Source organism: Siphateles boraxobius, unplaced genomic scaffold (assembly GCF_051911475.1).
Source record: "Siphateles boraxobius isolate OS27281-9 unplaced genomic scaffold, OSU_SipBor_1 103, whole genome shotgun sequence".
NCBI lineage: Eukaryota > Metazoa > Chordata > Actinopteri > Cypriniformes > Leuciscidae > Siphateles > Siphateles boraxobius.
In genome coordinates, this window is record NW_027508704.1 from 2048866 (window position 1) to 2070183 (window position 21318).

Below are 21318 nucleotides of genomic sequence, written 5' to 3' on the forward strand. Positions count from 1 at the left end.
TTTGATGTTTACAAACGAGAAGGAGGATCAGGATAGAGGGACGTGACGCACACAGGACTCAAACCCACGTTCCTGTGAGCAGAACAACTCTATCCTTCTTCCCCGTCTGTATCTCTCGCATGTGAAGTGACTCACAGGGAATCATTGATGACTCTGCCCTGACTTTACATGGGGGAAAACATGCTCGCATAACCCACGCGAGAACATAAAGTCATCCAAAATAACTACTAATAATCACCCAATAGCCTACTGCAAATGCTCTTGAAATACAGAGGAAGGTTTGACGGATGCTTTTTCTCTCAACAGAAATGTCTCACCACAGTAAATATACACATGCTTCATTTATGAAAACACTTTGTAAATACAGCCCAAACGTAACTGAATTATTAGTTATAAATACTTTATATGTTTTGCAAAAGAAGTGAATGAGTATTTTGAAATAGTATCCTGGGTGAATGTGGCAACATTAAAAATACATAAGCTGAAAGTGAACTTATTCAGTTCAACCATTCATATACACACAATGAGAATGTTGTCCTCTGTTATAAACATTATATTTTAGTGATTTTCTCCATATATGTCACAGTTTTAAGTCTTTATGTCCTGTAAAGAGCACATTTAGGGCTTTTCAGAGGCTTCACCATCTCAACAACTTCTACTTGGTCTTTAAAAATGACTCTTAAAAATAGCACTCTTGTGGAAATATGGTAATATTTTGGGTAACACTTTATTTTAAGGTGACGTACACGTTACTACATACGTACTATAGTAATAATAGTAAATTATGCATAATTACAAGTAACTAACCCTAAACTAAATCCTATCCGTAACTCCATAGTAAGTACATGTATAGTTAATTAATACTCTGCTTATTTATGTAAGTGCAATGTAAATATGTCACCTTAAAATAAAGTGTAACCATGTTTTGTAATTATCATTTAAATCTGACTAATGTCCAAATTGTTTGTCATAAATCAACATGATTTCATGCATGTCCTGTAGTGTAGAGGACATCAGGATTTAAATCATGTTTATCAGGCATTTTGGGGGACATTTTGGAAAAAAATAATTAACCTAATTTCTTTCTTATGCTTTAAAGTGCATTTACTGAAGGATTTACCATGGTGCCTGTAAGTCTAAACCAATAATTATAAAAAATGCAATAAATAAATAAATAAACAACCCTTAAATTTAGGAAGGAAAGTGGCCAGTGTGTACAGGACCAATCACAATTCGTTATGCAAATAGATACAAGAAAGAAGACCAATTTGAATTCAGTATTGAAATAAATAGGCTACAAGAAAAGAAAAAAAAGACAAATGTGAACTCAGTCTCAGTATGATGAATATCAATACAGTGCTTCCTACGAGTGAATCATGAAACAAATGTCCATAAACCCGTATGATTTGATATCTTGCTCAAGCGTTTAATTGAATAAAAACTCAATTTCCCACAATTCCATGCGACTTAAGCAGGTCAAAGGTAAACTGTCATGTCCGCTGTGTTTTGCATGCTGAAAGTTCCTCATCAATTACGGTAATAAAAGTGTGTGTCGTTTATTCTGAATGCTGGTGACATGTTCCAGAAAGAGAGCAGACTGATTGTTTGATTCAGAGTCGCTGTTCGACAGAAACCCCGCACTGGACTGCTGTGGAGGCTTGAATAACGTGGATTACAGTCAGGTCAGATCATCTCACTGCAGAAGCCTGTAGTTCCACCACTCTGAGCACGCAACAGCGACACACTGCTCGTTAATCATCATCATTGCGTCGTGGTATTTTCTTCTAATGTAATTGTTTAACGATTGTTTGTGCACGCGCTGTCAAGGGTCATCACAATGTTTTCAGCTGCAGAACCGCAGCACCAGTACAGATAAAGGGGCGGGGCTTATACAGTTAAAGGCCCCCTGTAGTCAATTATTTTATCATTTTCAACTCATCTTTGATCAAAATAACATATTTAAACTTTTTTCCCGTGAAAAACATGTATTCATGCCTTAAAATAGCTTGAAAGTAACTCTACACCCTTGCTTCATTTAGTATGTGCTTATGAATATGCAAATTTGCCCCGCCTCCACTCACTCGCACCAACCCCGAATACCAGATTCACTCAGCCAACTTTACCGTAGTAAACGCTTCACAGAGCAGAAGTAGTGGCGTAGCTTATACAGTTAAAGTCCCTAATAATTTTATCCTTTTAAACTCATCTTTGATCACTGAAATTACACATTTAAACGTTTTTTTTCTTCTTTTCAGGACAGTTTTCACTGTTTCTGTATCTAATATCACCCAGAATTACATGTGTTTAGATATGCATATATAAATAAATATTTGAATGAAATGATTGTTTAGAGTGTCCAATCCCGCAGACTTGAACCAGAGGTCTCATTTATAAAACTGTGTGTAGGATCCTCAAAAAAAAAATTTACGTGCACCCAAAAGCCATAATGGCGTACGCTAAATAATCCAGACATGCGAACGCAAAATTCCCTTTATAAATCCCAGTCAGTGGAAGATTGTGCACACATTATATATGGTTATTTCCTCCCCGAAATAACCTTACAGCGCCTAGTTTTACTATGCATATCCTCATCTGCATATATTTTGCATATGCATATTCATCCATGTTTAAATTGTGAACATGCACTCTATTCATGATTAGGACTCTTAGTGTGTTGGACCAGGTATGTAGGCCTGCTTTCTCATTCAGAGTTTAAGGATACAGAATATCAGTTTCATCAGTTTGAGCTGTCAGGTTAATGTGTTACATTACATAATCAGACCACGGCCAAATTCAGATTCATTTGAAATCTGTTGTGCATATAAACACAGTCAATAGACTTTTATGTTGTTGGCCTATCTAATATGTGTTACTGAGACTATAAGAGGAGACACTGCTCAGGGGAATATCAGCCCATCTTTCCATGAACAAAGAGCAGTCTTCACTCAGCAAGTGTTTAAAAGGTCGCTTTGTTCCTTTCTAATGCCCTTTTGTATTTTGGTGGCGTCAATAAATCACAGTTTGTTGCATAATGCCAGAATCCCCAGGGAATAAAATGGTATGGATGCAACAAAATTAAGTCTTCTGCGTAAATGTGTGTGATAGATTAAATGGATTTAAATGCATTTATTTGTCTAGTTGTGAAAACTGCCTCTCTGTTCAGTCTCTTTTCATTATCCCTACTATAATGATCAAATAACAGTAAAAACAATGAACTTGTTGATGTTTTAATAATCAATAATAACAGGCTTCAGGTGTAACGTTCAGATCTAAAGAAAATAAAGTCATCCCAGAGACAGCAACATAGTGTCGGCCCAGATCCGGCACACATCCGGTACGTGTTGAAGCCACATGTACCGGATGTGGCCCGGATCTGGGCCGACACTATGTTGCTGTCTGCATGTTATGATTGTAATGTCCTCGACAAAAAGTCAGTAGGATTTTTCGTTAGGCTTTCTGGCAGAAAATAATCCCTGTGACCAACAAAATGTTGATTCTTGCACGTTTTATGAAATGTGAAGCCAAAATGCAGAAGTAAACTGCTAAAGTTAGGCTATAAATGAGCGACAACACAGTTTGATGTGTTATACAATTCTGATATTATAGAAGTAGATTAGAAGTACAATGATTAGAAGTACATTAGAAGATTAGTAGATTAGAAGTACAATGTATTTCTAATCTATGTTGTTAATCTAATCTAATCTAATGTTGTTTATGTTTTGAAACAACACCATGGCCTATGGCAATATAAACTGTAAAAAAAATGATTGAAAGAACTTCACAGTTCACATAATACAAGTTTTTAACAAAAACAAAAAGGTTAAATATTGATAAATCTCATTACAGCCTAATAACTGACTATGTGTGTTATTAGCCTATATAGCTGGTCTGAACCAAAAGAAAAAATATAGCGGTTACCCCTTACACAAAGTATAAACTACCTCGTTAGGCATCATATAGAGTTTAGATGAGAAGAAAATGCCACAAAATATTTTCTGAAGATGTTTCCCTTCAAAATATAAATAAAACTCGATTTGCATGAATCACGTGACTGGCCTATTTCAAGTCAGAACAGCGATGAGTTTTCAGGTATGCATGTTCTGTATTTGACCTAAAATATCATAAAAGTGCACACTTCCACACTTGAGTTTTGTTTGGTGGTGTGTTCCTCTCCACAGATGGACGTGTCCGTGTTTACAGAGCTGTCGGGGTTCATAGACCTGACAGAGCCCAGGTTCTGCGTGGCTGTTATTGCCATCATCTTCAATCCTTTCTTCTGGAATGTGGTGAGTCACTATTGCTGTGTCTCTTCCCCATCAGGTTATGTTTATTAAGTTTTGCACGACTCTGTGTTCCACACGCAATGCTGTTATGTGAGCAGGTCTTTCTTGCATAACATTTATAAACATTAGTCCGACTTCGGTTGTCCTCTCGGAAACTCAATATTAAAAACGTTTATAAAGCGTTGAGAATGCTGTACGGATTGCTCTTGTTTGAAATAGACAAAGCTGCTCTATTATGACAATGTAAAAAGTTTTGTTGTAGCACAGATGCAATTCTAATCTAAAGTATAAAATAAATTACATCTTTATAGTTTATTTTTAGTTATAGCTTTATTTTATGTGTCCAGGACTTGCATGCTGTGAGTAGGCCTCTTTTCAAAAATAAGTCATATAGGATGTGTTTTCTTATTATAAAGTCTTATTATTAATTGTTTATGTTCTCAAAAAGGCTGTTATTGAAGGATTTGCATGAATCTTCTGATGGGGGGCTGCTATGCATGACACAGCCTAATTATACTAACTCAACACTGACTAGTCATTCAGACAACCCACCGACTAGATGATTATTAAAATTTATAGTTTTGCACATGCCTAAATGGAAAAACCCCATGAAATCATTTGATTTGCAGATTTATTTCCTGTGTGTGTCAATGCATTTTCTTCCGAAACATGTAGTTTAGGTTACATCACTGCAATGAACCAAGATACTTGCTAGTTTGTGGGAGGGGCATTCTCATTTTAGAGAGCATTTGATTGGACGCAAATCTGTGTAGTGCAGGATTAGTCATCAATATTTTTTTGTACATTTTCAGAGGAGAAAAACTACATTTTAAATGTGTGTTCCATTTGTTAACATGAACTAACAATGAGAATTAGCATTTGCTAATTTAATTCCCACATTTACTAATACATTATTAAAAAAGGTGTATCTTTTAGCATTACTTAATACACTGTGAACTAACATGAACAAACAAGAATTGTATTTTTATAAACTAATATTAACAAAGGTTAATAAATGGTGTCAAAAAATATATTGCTCATTGTTATTAGGGATGCACGATGTTATCATTATCGGCAGAATAAGAAAATTTTGCCGATATATTAAAGCTGATTAATAATGTATTATTTCCTTCAGCTGAGACACTTCAGATGCGCACTGTTCAACATGATGGTTTTGAATTGCTTGAAATATGATTGAAATCACTTTAAAAAAGGTGCAACATCTGTCATATAGGCTACATAAAAATATAATGAGAATGTTATAATTATGTGTTTGGGACATGGCTTTTAATAATGAGACTTTTGTTTTTGTAATCAGGCTCTCACAAATTATTAAAAAATTGGATTTAGATTTATTAGCCAATATATCGGTTATCGGTTTTCAAATATAAAGATTTATCGGTTATCGGTATCGGCAAAAATCGTTGCATCCCTAATTGTTAGTTAATGTTAGTTAATGCATTAATTTGACCTAACTGTAAAGTTTTACCATATTAGTTAATGAACCTGAGCTGATTTGAACTAACAATGAACTGTATTTTATTAACTGACGTTAACAAAGACGAATAAACATTGTATTGCTCATTCTTAGTTAGTGTTACTTAGTGCATTAACCAATGAGGCCTTATTATAAAGTGTTATTAGTAAATGTAATCACTTTACAAATTTAATTGTGACTTCATGAGGTCTTAAAAAGGTTTTAAACTCTGCTTTGGTAATGTTAACCCAGTGAGGCCTGTCTTCAAAATATCTCATAACTACACTTACGACATCAAAAGGATCTTACACATTCATAATTCATATTTCAGTCACCGAATGTAGACTATATTAGGATATTTTCACACCACGTCACATTAACACATGTTATCTCAGAGATTTCCTTTCCTCTACTTCACTGCATCTGTGAGATGACTTTATTATCTGTGAATATGAGTAATCTGTCATGCTGAGCTGGGCTGTCATTGTGGATAATACAGATCTGTATGCCATTGTGTGCCAGGTGCATTGTGGGACTCGACTAAGCTTTAAGCTGCGTATTATAAGAATCACTCTCTCTGGGTGGCTTCTTTGTCCCTTTTCCCGGGTGGATCGGCTTTATGGACAAGATAGTTTCCTGTTGTTTTGCTGTCAGGTTGTGCTTTTATTAGAGTTATTGATTTTCAAAGTCTGATCCAGGATCTGCTTGAGACAGTGGTCAGGTTTGGGCTGGTTAGCATGACCCAGTTATCCCGTCATGGTAGATGCTGGAATTAAAGGGATAGTTCGCCCAAAAATGTAAATTCTGTCAGTAATTCCTCTCCCTCATGTTGTTCAACCCCGTAAGACCTTCGTTCATCTTCGCAACACGAATTAAGATATTTGTGATTAAATCTGAGAGCTGGATCACTCCTCCATAGGCTTCTAAGGGATTGAAACTTGTTCCCCGAAAAGTTATTACAGACATCGTTAAAATAGTCCAAGTGACTACAGCGGCTCAATCTTAAGTTTATCAAGCGACGTGAATACTTTTTGTGCGCAAAAACAAACAAAAATAACGGCTTTATTCAACTATTCATTTCCTTCTCTGTGGGCTCGTGTGAGTTCACTAGTGTAACAGCGCAGCGCTTCTGTGTTTACGTCACACGCATCACACACATGACCAGCGTCGGCCAATAGTGAGCCTGCGTGTGACGTAGCACTACGCTATCACACTACGTTAACTGACTCGAGGCCCACAGAGAAGGAAATGAATAGTTGAAATAAAGTCGTTATTTTCGTTTGTTTTGTGCACAAAAAGTATTCTCGTCGCTTGATAAACTTAAGATTGAGCCACTGTAGTCACTTGGACTATTTTAACGATGTCTTTAAACGATTGACAAGTTCAATCCCTTAGAAGCCTATGGAGGAGTGATCCAGTTCTCAGATTTAATCAAAAATATCATAATTCGTGTTGCGAAGATGAACGAAGGTCTTACGGGGTTGAACAACATGAGGGAGAGGAATCACTGACAGAATTTACATTTTTGGGTGAAATATCCCTTTAAAAGCGTGTATAAGTGGGATGCTTTTAAAGGAATATCCCGGGTTCAAATCGAGTTAATCTCAATCGACAGTATACATGTGACAAAAATGTTGATTACCACAAATTCATTTCCAATCATTTTCTTTAAAAAAACCAACAGTTTGCATTAAAGTGAAGCACTTACAATGGAAGTTAAACATTTTTTATTTGTTACTAAATCATTCATTCAAGAGATTCGTTAGAAAAAAATGCTCATTTATCCAGTAATGAAACAAGTGAAGTATTTATGAGTGAGTCACTGAATCAGTCACTCAAACCAATTCCAACCCGATTTTAAATGAACTTCAGCGATTAACATTTGTCAGAACCTCTAGTAAATTACGTTATTTTTTTTTACTGTTTGTGGAGAATCGTGATCTCAGTTTGAGAGAGACATTTTTATTTATTTATCCAGAATCACGCAGCTCTAGTGTAAACCAGTGCTATTTATACTATAGCTTTGATTAATATTTTGAATTAGTTTTCATTTTTATATTTTCACTTTAATTTTAGTTATTTTGTGGCATGTTTTTGTAATTTTGATTAGTTTGTTAGTTATTTTTTGTTGTTGCCTAGTTGCTAAGGCAACATTTGTCATCTTCATATATATGTTTATATATGACAACTAGGCAACAACATCAAATCTTAAAGTTGATTTGTGAAAGTAGCGAAAATGATTTGTTTTTCTTTCTATCTATAATACCCCTGGTGTTAACATGATTATTATAGTGCGAAAAAAGTCACTTTTTAACTTTTTCTATGCTATTACAATGAGGGGCTGGGTGATATGAACCAAAAATCACATCTCATATTTTTAAGGCTGAATGATGGCGATACTCAATATGCAAGAATGTATCTGTGCTATAAATTCAAGTTCAAATGTAAACATTGCATTATAAAAATATGCTTTTAAAGCAGAAGTCTAAAATCACGAAATAAAGTTGACTGGTAAGTTAACACATTTGAAATATTCGGAATAATAACAAATATTACATCTGAACATAGAAATAATATTACATTTATAACCCATTTTTATAACAGCAGTAACTGTAAAGAGAGACTAATAAAAATATTAGACCTACTTTAAATGTAAAACAAGAAATAGTTTAGCAAAATGTATATAATAAAGATTTATTAAATAAAGATTTAATAAACAGCTGTGCAGCTCAAATCACACATTTGAACAGAATTAAAGAGATTTTATCAAATAATAAACTTCACAGTAAACGTTATTCCTCACTTTCATTTTCATTGCTTCAATTTTCAATTCCTCTGTAACTTTGCCTTTTGTTTTCATTTACATTTTTTTTGTCAAAATAGTTGTGCATTGTCACAATGCTTTCGATTCAGCTCAGCCTGTATTGAACACAGTGAGTGGTGATTTAACACACACACACACACACACTTAACCACAGCGGTGAGTGAGCTTTCAATGGACCTCTTTCCCAACATGCATCTGTACCTGTTAGTTGTTTTTGTTCTTTCAGCACTTTCCCTGCTTTCATGCTGCTTTATAAGTGCACACCATTTAGAGTGTTTAGTCTTTCTAAAGAAATTTTGGCCATTTTTTAGTTTCAGCCTTCAGCACTCTGAAGCAAACATTAGGGTTCCTTTTAAAGAAATGAGTGTAGAAACGCAGTGTTATTTCAGAGGAGATGTGTGTGTGAGAGGCTTGCAGCGGCGCAGGTCATGCAGGAGATACTTTATTCTGGCTGAGATGACAATGAAAATAAAATCAAAAACAAGGATTTTGTTTTTTAAACTGATTTCTGTGTGTTTTACATTACATAACTCATTTTTATGCTTTGCAAACTTTGTGCAAAATTAGCTTTTCTGTATTTTTTGGTTCTGCTTACTATCATTGTCAGGTGAAATGATCAAGCTGGCTGAGATAAATGAGGTTTACAATTTTTTTATTATTTTTTTGCTGAAAATTACAACCCAATCTGAGGTTTCCTTCAATTTTATTAACTATATATTGTTCTAACAACCATTGTTCTAAAATTTCTTTATTATAAAAATATAGTTTGATGAAAAATATCTTTTTTTTAAAATATGTTAAAAAATAGGTTATAAACTATACACTATACCAGTGAAAAGTTTGGAGTAATTAAGATGATTAGTGTTTTAAAAAAAAGTCTCTTCTCCTCACCTTGGCTGCATTTGTTTGATTAAAAATACAGTAAAAACTGTGATATTGTGAAATATTATTACAATTTACAATAACTATTTTCTATGTGAATATATAGTAAAGTGTAATTTATTCCTGTGATCAAAGCTGAATTTTCAGCATCATTACTCCAGTCTTCAGTGTCACATGATCCTTCAGAAATCACTATAATATGATGATTTGATGCTCAAGAAACATTTATGATTATTATCAATGTTGAAAACTGTGATGCATTTATTTTTTCAGGATTCTTTGATGAATAGAAATTTAAAAAGAACAGCATTTATTTAAAATCGATTATTTTGTAACATTATAAATGTCTTTACTGCCACTTTTGATCTATTTAATGCATCTGTGCTGAATAAATGTACTAATTTCTTTAAAAAAAAAAATCATACTAACACCAAACTTTTAGTGCATATCGACGGTTTCTACAAAAATATAAAGCAGCAAAAACATTTTTCAACTTCAATAATAATAAGAAATGTTTCCTTTCCTGGTAGTGTAAATGTGAAACAAATGAATTACAAATTAGACCGTGTAAAATTACACCTGTAATTATAAAATGATCATAACTTCTATTTTACTCTTAGAATTCCTGAAAATATTCGATGCCTAACTTTAGTTTTGCAGGCGTGAGGCTCGTGTGCCAGACTTCACTGAGAGAACTGAAGGTGCGAGGGTTTCTGTGTGGAGAAACATGGACATTCAGGTTGATTTTCCTTCAGTGCGGGAACACACTGTGTTTCCCTGTGTTCTCCCGCAGGAGTAGAACGAGTGTGTGAAGGGGATCGACATGTCCTCTCCTTCGGCGTGACCTTTAGTTTCACACAGATCCTGCCTGAGATTACCAGCCGTTCTGTTCCTCATGCTGGCATGTGCAGAAACGGAGCACATCATCTAATTATGATTATTAGGGATCGTTTTGTAATGCACATTTTTATAGCACTTTTCACAATACGCATTGTTTCAAAGCAGAAAACACATGAGTTTAGAGTGATCCGTCTAAGTTATGCATTTCAGAAATGTACACAAAACCACAGTTAGCTAAAAATGCATTAATTTAAACAATGCAATAATTTAAGGCAGAAACAATGAGCTCATTAAAGTAATGAATACTTGTTTGTTAACAAATGATTATGACAGTTTTAAATGTTGTGTGGCTCTTAGTCCATGTGTGTTAGCCGTCAGGCCGTTTGTACCGCGGTAAACGCAATAAACTATTAATAAATATGGAAAGTGGAGGTGTGTGGGTTAAACTGACCACCTCTGTGGTTTTTGGGGTTAATATATTTTAATATTCAAAAATATGAATGGAATTCTCCCCCTGGTGAAATATTTGTTTACATAACTTTTATTGTACATTTTATTGTTCCAAAACTTCTTTGTAAAGAAAATGTAACAATTGATAAAAAAATAATAATAATTGTAAAATTAATAATACATTGTATAAAAAAAACAACAGCAGTGTTATTGGGAATAGTAATAGTACAAATAGTAAATAGTAAACATGAAAAAATTATATTGAAAAATATTTGTTGAAAACTTTTTGTTGTATCTTTCATTGTATGATTCAGAAATTTCTTTATGAAGAAAATACTGATTAAAATGTAAAAAAAAAAAAAGTTTTAAAGTGTTAGTGGGAAGTGGACTTAAAAATAGTAAACCAAAAAGTTTAAAGTATACATGATATTCAATCCCTGTGTAATATTTGTTTATAAAGCCTTTAATACATTTTATTGTATGATTCCATTTTCAATGTGAATTATTGGCTTCTCAAAGTGTATGTGTATTAAGCTGGGAAAATATTAAATTGTTCACAATTGCTGATGTGCAAATGAATAATATCTTCTCAAGCAGACGCTTTCACACAACTCTGACGCCAAACGTGTGTCTGCAACTGTGAAAGTGTCCTAAAATACGACGTGTGCCTGTAACAGTAACGTCCTTCCTACACTACGGCATCTTTTCTCACGTCTTGCAGCTCTATTGTCTCGAAACCCTCGCTGTGTGAAAACTGCAGCTCTTCCACATCCGTTTATCATCCTCTGTTCTTTCCTTCCTCCGACATGCTCACACTATCAGCCGGGACGCGATCTCGTTTGAAGAATAATCTTTAGTCTTTAGGACAGGAAGTCTGAATATACAGAGATCTCAGATTGTGTTCCAGAAATTCATTTATATATATTTATTATACGATATATGATTTTTAAAGTTTTTTTTTTTTTTAAATAAGTCTCTTATTTTCACCAAGGCTGCATTTATTTGATAAAAAATAAACAGTAATATTGTTAAATAATATTACACATTAAAACAGCAGTTTTCTATGTGAATGTATAGTAAAGTGTAATTTATTCCTGTGATCAAAGCTGAATTTTCAGCATCATTACTCCAGTCTTCAGTGTCACATGATCCTTCAGAAATCAGTATAATATGATGATTTGATGCTCAAGAAACATTTATGATTATAATCTATGTTGAATACAGTTATCTACCCCTTTTTTCAGGATTCTTTGATGAACAGAAAGTTATTTTGTAACATTATAAATGTCTTTTACTGTAACTTTTGATCAATTTAATGCATTCTTGCTGAATAAAAGTATTGACTCCAAACTTTTGAACGATAGAGTATAATGTTACAAAATATTCTATTTCTTTTGAACTTTTTATTCTTCCAAGAATCCTGGATTATGGATTATCCTGAAATTATGTATTTTTACATAACTAATTTCAACATTGATAATAATAATAATAATAAACATTTCATATTATACTGATTTCTGAAGGATCATGTGACACTGAAGACTGGAGTAATGATGCTGAAAATTCAGCTTTTGATCACAGGAATAAATTACGCTTTAAAATATATTAAAATGGAAAACAGTTATTTTAAATTGTAATAATATTTAACAATATTACTGGGGTCTTGTGTGTGTATACACACAATTATGTATTAATCAAATAAATGCAGCCTTGGTGAGCATAAGAGACTTCTTTTAAAAACATTAAAAATCAACCCAAACTTACGAACGGCACTGATATTGTGTATATATATATATATATATATATATATATATATATATATAGCCTATATGCATTTCAGTAAGTGAGTCATATTTTACTTCTAACTATGGCGTCTATATTTAGCTTCATATTTTCCATTCTATTCCCTTCTCTATGGTAAAACTCATGGGCATCCAGCAGCATGAAGTTTTAATTGGCACTTTACTCCTCTTTATTTGACTGATAGAGGCATAATTGATTTCTTGGATGCCGTCATCAGTAGATGCGAAGAGCTTGCCATTTTTGGATGCATTTTCTACCAAACTTCAGCCTGAAACAACCTAACATGGGCATGAAACTGCGTCATGGAAGAGACACTTGGAAAATCTCGTCCTGGGATAAATTTGGATCAATTTAAGTGAAAGGGATTTATAAAAGAATATATAATTTGTACTGTACTGTATACAATTGTAAGTGGATTTCTAAAGATCCTAATTAGGGCTGCATTTAATCTGAAAAGATCGCACCTAAAATTCTTATGCACCTTTTTGCATTAGAATGTGGATTTTTATTTTAAATTCGATTAATTCGAATTTTAATTTGACAGCTGTAAAATGGCTTAGTGTGATTATCATCCTAAAGGCTGTGATTTAAATAAATATATGCATTGTGAGTTTCAGAGTGAAACGCGGTACTGTGTTCATTTACATGAGCAGCTCATGATCCGCTGCACTGTAAAAAAATATTTTCATGATTTATCACTTTTTTCTTTTGTCTAATCAACTTAGATAGTTAATGTGGTTCAGATAACGTAATATTTTGAGATTCTGTTGATTAAACCAATCTCTTTCTTTGTATTGACTCAAAATTTTAAGGTAACCAGGTAACTTTTTTTTAAAGTTAAACCAACATTATTTTTTACAGTAAATGCTGTGAGTTTGAGTTACTTTAATGTCAGTTTGTAAACGTGCAACACATGCAATCCATCTTCTAACGACAAACGCTTCTCAACGAAAGAAAAGCTCCCCCTGGTTTTCCAAAATAAACGTTTGATGATTTAACGTTTAAAAATGAAGAAATTAAGATTAATTTTTTTAAATTAATATTATATTACTTTTCTTAAATAGTTTTTTATTTTTCAGTGACCATTATAATAGAAATTATTATTTTTGTTTTTATTTAGTAATTATATAAGTAAAATTATTTACTATATTTTATTTTTTATTTTATTTTACCTTTATTTAACCAGAAGAAGAACTCATTAAGATTAAAAATCTCTTTTCCAAGAGCGTCCTGGCCAAGACAGGCAGCACCACATTTAACAAGTATATTTTAGTAAATATAATTGTTTTGAAATACTTATAATTTTATTTAATTTAAATATTGCAATAGTAATAGTTGTCAATTCAATTCAAATTTATTTGTATAGCGCTTTTCACAATACTTATTGTTTCAAAGCAGCTTTACAGAATGTGCATTTCAGAAATGTACATAGAAAAGTTGTCAGAAGTAATAATATAATTATTATTCTATTTACAATATAATTTATGTTTTATATTTATTAGCAGATATTATTATATATTTTTTATTATTATAATTAATAATAATAACAATAATATCATCATATTTTATAGCCATTTTGATATATAATCACAAAATTCTGGCCAACTTGTGCATCCCTGAACAAGCAGAGCAGACCTGGAATGTTTTTTAATCAAATTTTAAAGCACATTTAAGTTTTACATTTTTAACAGAAAAATTACAGTTAGATGATTTCCCCCAAAATCATGCATCTTTATATGAACACTTGAACATCTCTAGTTTATTTGAGGTCATCAGCGCAGAACAAAATCGCGGAGGCGTCTGATATGTGTAATTTACTAATCTTTATTTTTTTAATAGGACCTACATCCATCCACCATTTCATGCAGTTAATAAAACATTTTGAAAGACTAGCTTACTACAAAAAAAGAAAGAATAACAAAAAAAAAGGAAAAGCGATGAGATCAGTGCTGACCTTAAATGACTGAATGTTGATGAAGAGCCACTGATTGCCTCACAGAAGAAGAATAAATGAGAGCTCTGCTCTGAATATGTGAATAAATGAAACATTTCTGGCTTGCAATGATTCCAGGAAAAGATGCCCGATGATGAGTGACGCTGATATCAGTGCTCTTATGCTATATATATATACACACATCCAAAATAAATACTTTTGAAAACTAATGTAAATTTATTAGGGCTGCCTTTTACTAAAGGTTTTTCTAGTCGATTAGTAGTCGTTCATTTAAAGCAATTACTCGACTAATTAATAATTAGTCTTTAATTGCCTATATAATACATACAGTAGCCTAATCAGCGCTCAAACGCATGCATAATGTTCATAATGGATTATGATGCTTTAATGTTTTTGAAAAAGAAACTGACCATCTCAAATAACCCAGGCAATAATATTGAGCATTGCATTTGAGCTGACACTCTCAATGAACACTCTCAATGAATTGGGGATATCGTGGGACAGGTACAGCATGGAAGAGGGGGTTTTGGGCTCAGTTTAGTTCCTCCTAAATGGCACAAGGCAGGCCCAGCCCAAAGGAGGAAGCTGGTAGTCAACGAGGTGCGAAAGCAGGAGGAGAGGATGAGATGTATAAAGGCCATTTCCCAGGCCAAGCAGGGAGAGTGGATGAGATGGGAGAGTGTGGAACAACGCAAAATGGGCTGGCAAGACCTTTGGTCAATGGAAGAGAGTAGGATCAGTTTCCTTATTAGGTCAACATATGATGTTCTCCCATCACCGCAGAACCTAAACCTCTGGGTAGGAGAGGATCCATCTTGTCCTTTGTGTTCATCACCTGCCACATTAAGGCACATTTTGACAGGATGTAAGGTGGCTCTTAGCCAGGGTCGGTTTACTTGGCGCCATGACCAAGTATTGCGATGTTTGGCTTTAGCATTGGAAGGCAAGCGTAGTATGACCAATAAATTGCCGCCTGTTCTAGCAAAACATTACACGCAGAAGACAATATTCCTCCGCCCAGGCGAGCAACCACCAAGAAAAGGTGCTAACACCAATTCTCGCCCAGGACAACTGGAAGCTGCTAGGGACTGGAAGATGCTGGTTGATCTTGATCAACGGCTTATTTTTCCACCTGAGATTGCCACCACTAACCTACGGCCAGATATTGTTTTGTGGTCTGGATCAGCACGCATTGTTCAACTGATAGAGTTAACAGTGCCATGGGAGGATGCGGTAGATGAGGCATATGAGAGGAAGAAACTGCGGTATGCTCATCTGGCCACTGAAGCAGAACAGCGAGGATGGAGAGTCCAGGTTTATCCAGTGGAAGTGGGTTGTCGTGGTTTTGTGGCACACTCTACAACCCGGTTCCTCAGAGACGTCGGATTCAGTGGCCAAGAGTTGCGTCGTACAGTAAAGAACTTATCTGAAGCAGCAGAAAGGAGCAGCAACTGGCTGTGGTTGAGACGGAAAGATTCTAGCTGGCTGTGTACAGGCCGCCATGCTACGGTTTCGTAGAATTCTTGAAAACTTGAAATGTCTGTTGGTTTATTTGTATAGGTTGTATAGTATTTACAGTCATTACGTTCCTGTGTATATTGCGTGAATGACGGGTGGTTGGGCAGATATTGTGTTTTGCGGTAGGTGGTATGCCATACGGAACCGTTGCCACTGAAACTGCATATTAACGCACCAGTGGGGCTCGACAGCCTTAGTCAAACGGGTTGGCGCGTATGGTTGGGTTGCGGAGAGATTGTGAGATTGTGGTTAGGTCTCAGCAGCAACTGTTGGTTTATTTGTATAGGTTGTATAGTATTTACAGTCATTACGTTCCTGTATATATTGCGTGAATGACGGGTGGTTGGGCAGATATTGTGTTTTGTTGTAGGTGGTATGCCATACGGAACCGTTGCCACTGAAACTGCATATTAACGCACCAGTGGGGCTCGACAGCCTTAGTCAAACGGGTTGGCGCGTATGGTTGGGTTGCGGTGAGATTGTGGTTAGGTCTCAGCAGCAACTGTTGGTTTATTTGTATAGGTTGTATAGTATTTACAGTCATTACGTTCCTGTGTATATTGCGTGAATGACGGGTGGTTGGGCAGATATTGTGTTTTGTGGTAGGTGGTATGCCATACGGAACCGTTGCCACTGAAACTGCATATTAACGCACCAGTGGGGCTCGACAGCCTTAGTCAAACGGGTTGGCGCGTATGGTTGGGTTGCGGAGAGATTGTGAGATTGTGGTTAGGTCTCAGCAGCAGGAGGGATGTAGAGGTCAGTAAGCTGGACTGAGTTGAGTGGGGGACGGAGGGGGGTGACTCTGGGACGCCAGAGTCACTGTCGAGCCCTCTTGAGGTGTCGTGGGCTAGTCGACGAAACACTGAGGACGGAAAGTGCCCACTTGAAGACCCTAGAGATGTTCCCTACTCCGCTCAATCCAGAGGGTTGTTATGGGGGACCGCACTGTGGTTGCAGCTGTTGTGTGTGCTGACGCGCAATACACTGTATTAACACCAGACAGAAGATTCACGTCACTAGATGGAAAGAAGCGTAAATGGATGGAGAAGCATAGGTTACTGTAAAGCTACGTCTTAGTTGGTGATTATCTTGGCGAAAGCCGAGTACAAATCAGCATGAAGTTTTAACATCTACTCTCGTGTAACGGAAATCATTATAATACATACAGTAGCCTAATCAGCGCTCAAACGCATGCATAATGTTCATAATGGATTATGATGCTTTAATGTTTTTGAAAAAGAAACTGACCATCTCAAATAACCCAGGCAATAATATTGAGCATTGCATTTGAGCTGACACTCTCAATGAACACAATCCTACAGCGATATGCTAGAGAGTTAATAAACTCAACCAAACGCATCCTATATTAGATCAATCAGATATATACTTATTACAACTTACATTGAGTACTCGTGCTCATCCCTACTGTCGGGTCATCCGGCTGAAATGAGAGTTAAGAGTTGTGTGTCATCAGCATAGCAGTGATAGGAAAAGCCATGTGTCTGAATGACTGATCTTAGTTATTAAATGTCATGTTGATGGAGAAGAGAATCGGTCCCAGCGCTGAGCCCTGAGGCACTCCAGTAGCTATATGTTGACACTGCACCTCTGTATGACACCCCAAAGGACCTACTGAGAGGTCAGACTTGAGCCACTGGTGTCTCTGGAGTCTCAGAGCTTGAAAAACCAAGAGAAGAGCAGGTTGAGTGGGTGTTTTTGAAGCCAGAAGAAGACAGTTTGCTGTCCAGGAGGTTGTTCTGTGTGAGAAAGGCAGAGACGCTTGGTTGAACACGATTCGCTCAGGCGTTTTTGCAATAAATGTAAAAAACACTTCAGCGACAGAGTACATGAGAAGTTGAGTTTCTGTACTACTATTACGCATATCTATAAACGCAATATGCATGTGCACGTTTTTGAAGTTTACACGGAGATGATAACGTTTTTCAAAATCTTTAAAAACTTGCACCTTGGAACTTATTTCAATGTTTGCGTTCTCGAGCACCAAACACTGTTGTCGTGCAAATGAACGGCCAGAACACATTGAAAGTTTTCAGTTAAAACGGTGTCGTGTAAGCGGCCCCTAAGTTAATAACTACGGAAAAACTTACTTCAGCTGGAAAATAACTTTATTAAAGTTAAAGTAAAGGCAAAACAATTTCTGTTACTTTAATTTCCTATTATCACTGTAAAGCTGCTTTGAAACAATCTATAATGTTAAAAGTGTTGTATAAATGAAGGTGGCTTGACTATCTCTCCGTCCACCGAACGCATCTGCTCTGCTATTCGGCCATGTGTTCTTGATCTTCAAAATGATAATTGATAACAAGATTTTAAAGTAGGCCCACTGGAGTCTTCCTGTCTGTCACTCAGAGGAAAACACCGACTGAAAATCTCTCTGGCAAAAGTGTGTACTAACCCTATCACATGCTGTGTGTGTGACACATCGTCAGCTGTTTATGCACGGACAACACGAAAACAATAGAAAAAGCCTTGAGGATTTTAGACGGTCAAGAAGAAGTGAGAAATCTTTGAGTTCAAGATGGTCGAACCGAATCCACAGATTCACATGATCATTTTTTATTCGTTTTTTTGTTGTATTGACGTAAAATACATTATTAAACAAAAGATCTCTGTATGTTAACTTCATTCCACTTGTTACACTATACAATAAGGTTTGTTGACATTAATTAGTTATCATTAATGCATTAGTTATCATAAAATAACAATACAATTTTATTGCGTTTAATAGTAAGTAGTTTAGTATTAATCATTTAACAACTGTTGCATTTACTAATGTTAACACACATTATTGTAAAGTGTCACCAGCCTCTTCCTAATTTGGTTTATAAATTCTACAGGAGACAGATTTAACTTCTTGATATTTTAGTATTATAATATTAAGCACATTTGCCTCCAGTGAAACATCTCATATCATAAGGTTACTCCAGTATGTGTGATAAAGCCTTTGTGTTTGTTCTTGTTGACCTAAAAAGCCTGGGCAGTGTTTTTGTGTGTGTGTGTGTGTGTGTGTGTGTGTGTGTGTGTGTGTGTGTGTGTGTGTGTGTGTGTGTGTGTGTGTGTGTGTGTGTGTGTGTGTGTGTGTGTGTGTGTGTGTGTGTGAGTGTGTGTGGGTGTGTGTGCGCGCGCGCTTATGCATCACATGCAACATTTATCAGCAATTTTGATCTACAGTATGACATAGTGATTCATTTGCACCATTATCATTCAACACAAGAACTATTCATGTAGTTTTCATGTGCACAAGAACTAATCATGCACTTTTTTTAACCCTAAAATGAATGTTAGTCAGAAAGTGCACACAGCTTTTTGGCTTCATTTGTCTCTGGACGTGATCATTCATCTGATACTGGATGAATTCCTTAAGATGTCTTTATATTATAATGTGGGTAGATTTTGTTCTTCTAATTTTTCATCTGTTGTCTGCAGTATATGCCTTTTTAATAAAGTATATGTAATATTTAATAACATGCTCATGTTCAGATTCCGGTATAACCCTAAGTTATTAAAAAATATATAATATATTACATTGCACTAGGGTTACATTTTTAAACATTAGTCAACTACATTAGTTAATATAAACTAACTGAAAAAAATACTTTTATAGCATTTATTAATCTTAGTTAAAGTTAATTTCAACATTTACTAATATGTTATTAAAATCAAAAGTTGTTCTGTTAATATTATGAATGCACCTGAGCTAACATGAACTAACAATGCACAGTTAAATTTTGTAACAATAACAAAGATTAATAAATACTATAACAAATTTACTGCTCAAATAGTTCATGCATTGACCTATCAGACCTTATTGTAAAGTGTCATTTCATTTAAATAATGAAAATGTATTGAATGTACGAGTATGCATATTTTATTTATGCTTGCTTATGCTATCTAATTATAATTTCTGATCACGTATGCATTAAGAAGGGATGCACAATAATAAAATTCTTTCTTGCATCACGTAATGGATGAAAACCGATAACTGGCAGATCTGTACTATTTAATAAAAAAAACATGAATCAATATTTTTGTCAACTTTTCCTGAAAGTAATGATTCTTCAGTGAATTTAGCCATAACACCAGTATAATATTCTCTATGAAATATGGTTAACTATTTACCAATAACTGATGTGGTTCTAATATTTCATGCATTCTCGTGTTTGTTAACTCTTGTTTTGCATATTACATAACGTTAGAGTCATGTAAAGCACTTGAAGCGCACAGTTCATAAACAGGAGAGATGTTGAAGAAGCATCCAGTGTGCTTTCGCTGATGTGTTTTCCATCAAACGACGCTCTCAGCGTGTTATTAATGTAGTATTTTGTAGTGTTTGCTGCGTTCCCTTTACAGGAATGTTGTAAACCGAATGCTAAAGACTTCACAGGCGCCTTTGATGGAAATAGTAAATTGGGTAGATGGATGGAGAGGCTGTGTGCCCAATTAGACAGCAGGATTATGGTTTTTATCAAGTTCTGGAGATGAGGAGATGAAAGACCACAGGCTCCTGCCTTTAAAATCTGATCTGGAACAGAGAAAAGAGGATTAAGAAGCATTGAGGATAAATGGACAAATACAGTAGGTGGATGGATGGATTGGTGTAGAGCGGTTCACAAAAGAAAAATAGTGAAAAATGTATGAATTACACTTCACTGTAGAGAGATACTGAAGATTTGCTGCATAAATCTCCCATAAATGCACGCTTTATTCAAGTGGTTATCTGTTATTCTGAGTATGAACAATACCCCAGGTTACATTGACATTTGATGCAATCATGATGCTACGCATGGGTCATCAAGTACGTACTTTGATGTTAGATTGCCGCAGATGCAGACACTTGAGAAAAGCTCCTACTAACACTTTCACAGATGTAATACAGACAGAAACCCCTCACAGACCCATTTTACCCGCTTCAATTAGTTTTAATAATACCAGTTTCTCCCTTGACATTCTGTAAGCCGAATGATCTCACGACAAGAGTTTGCTGAGCTTCTGTAATAGATGCTGTCTTCTAAAAGACAGTAGAGTAAAAGTTCTGTCATTGCATCAGCAGATTGTCTTATATAACAAAGACGCATGTTATCTGGAATTATGTTGTCTTTATTCCACATATGGACGTTAAAGCATTTTGTCAGCTACTTGACGTGCACCGTTGGTATTCAGTTTCCATTTTTAGTAAATCTTAATTGGATCCTAAGTGGTTTAGTTCATATTTTTGTGTTTCTGCGTGGGGGGCTTATCATTCTCCGAAGCCGCAGAACGATTT

The 21318-nt window shown here is 35.1% G+C and overlaps 1 protein-coding gene across 3 annotated transcripts in view; it reads left to right on the top strand.

Annotated features, from left to right (window-relative positions):
* The first annotated feature begins 1460 nt into the window (after positions 1 to 1460).
* The window catches only part of pemt (phosphatidylethanolamine N-methyltransferase), an 88599-nt gene continuing 68741 nt past the window's right edge, over positions 1461 to 21318 (top strand). The window contains exons 1-3 of one of the 3 annotated variants that reach the window (XM_077246118.1): positions 1461 to 1482; positions 1586 to 1682; positions 4179 to 4286. In XM_077246118.1, the coding sequence (XP_077102233.1) occupies positions 4179 to 4286 (108 nt within the window). In that variant the 5' untranslated portion in view covers positions 1461 to 1482; positions 1586 to 1682. Of the gene's footprint in view, positions 1537 to 1585; positions 1683 to 4178; positions 4287 to 21318 lie in introns of all 3 variants that reach the window. The other 2 variants (XM_077246136.1, XM_077246127.1) reach the window with 2 other exon arrangements.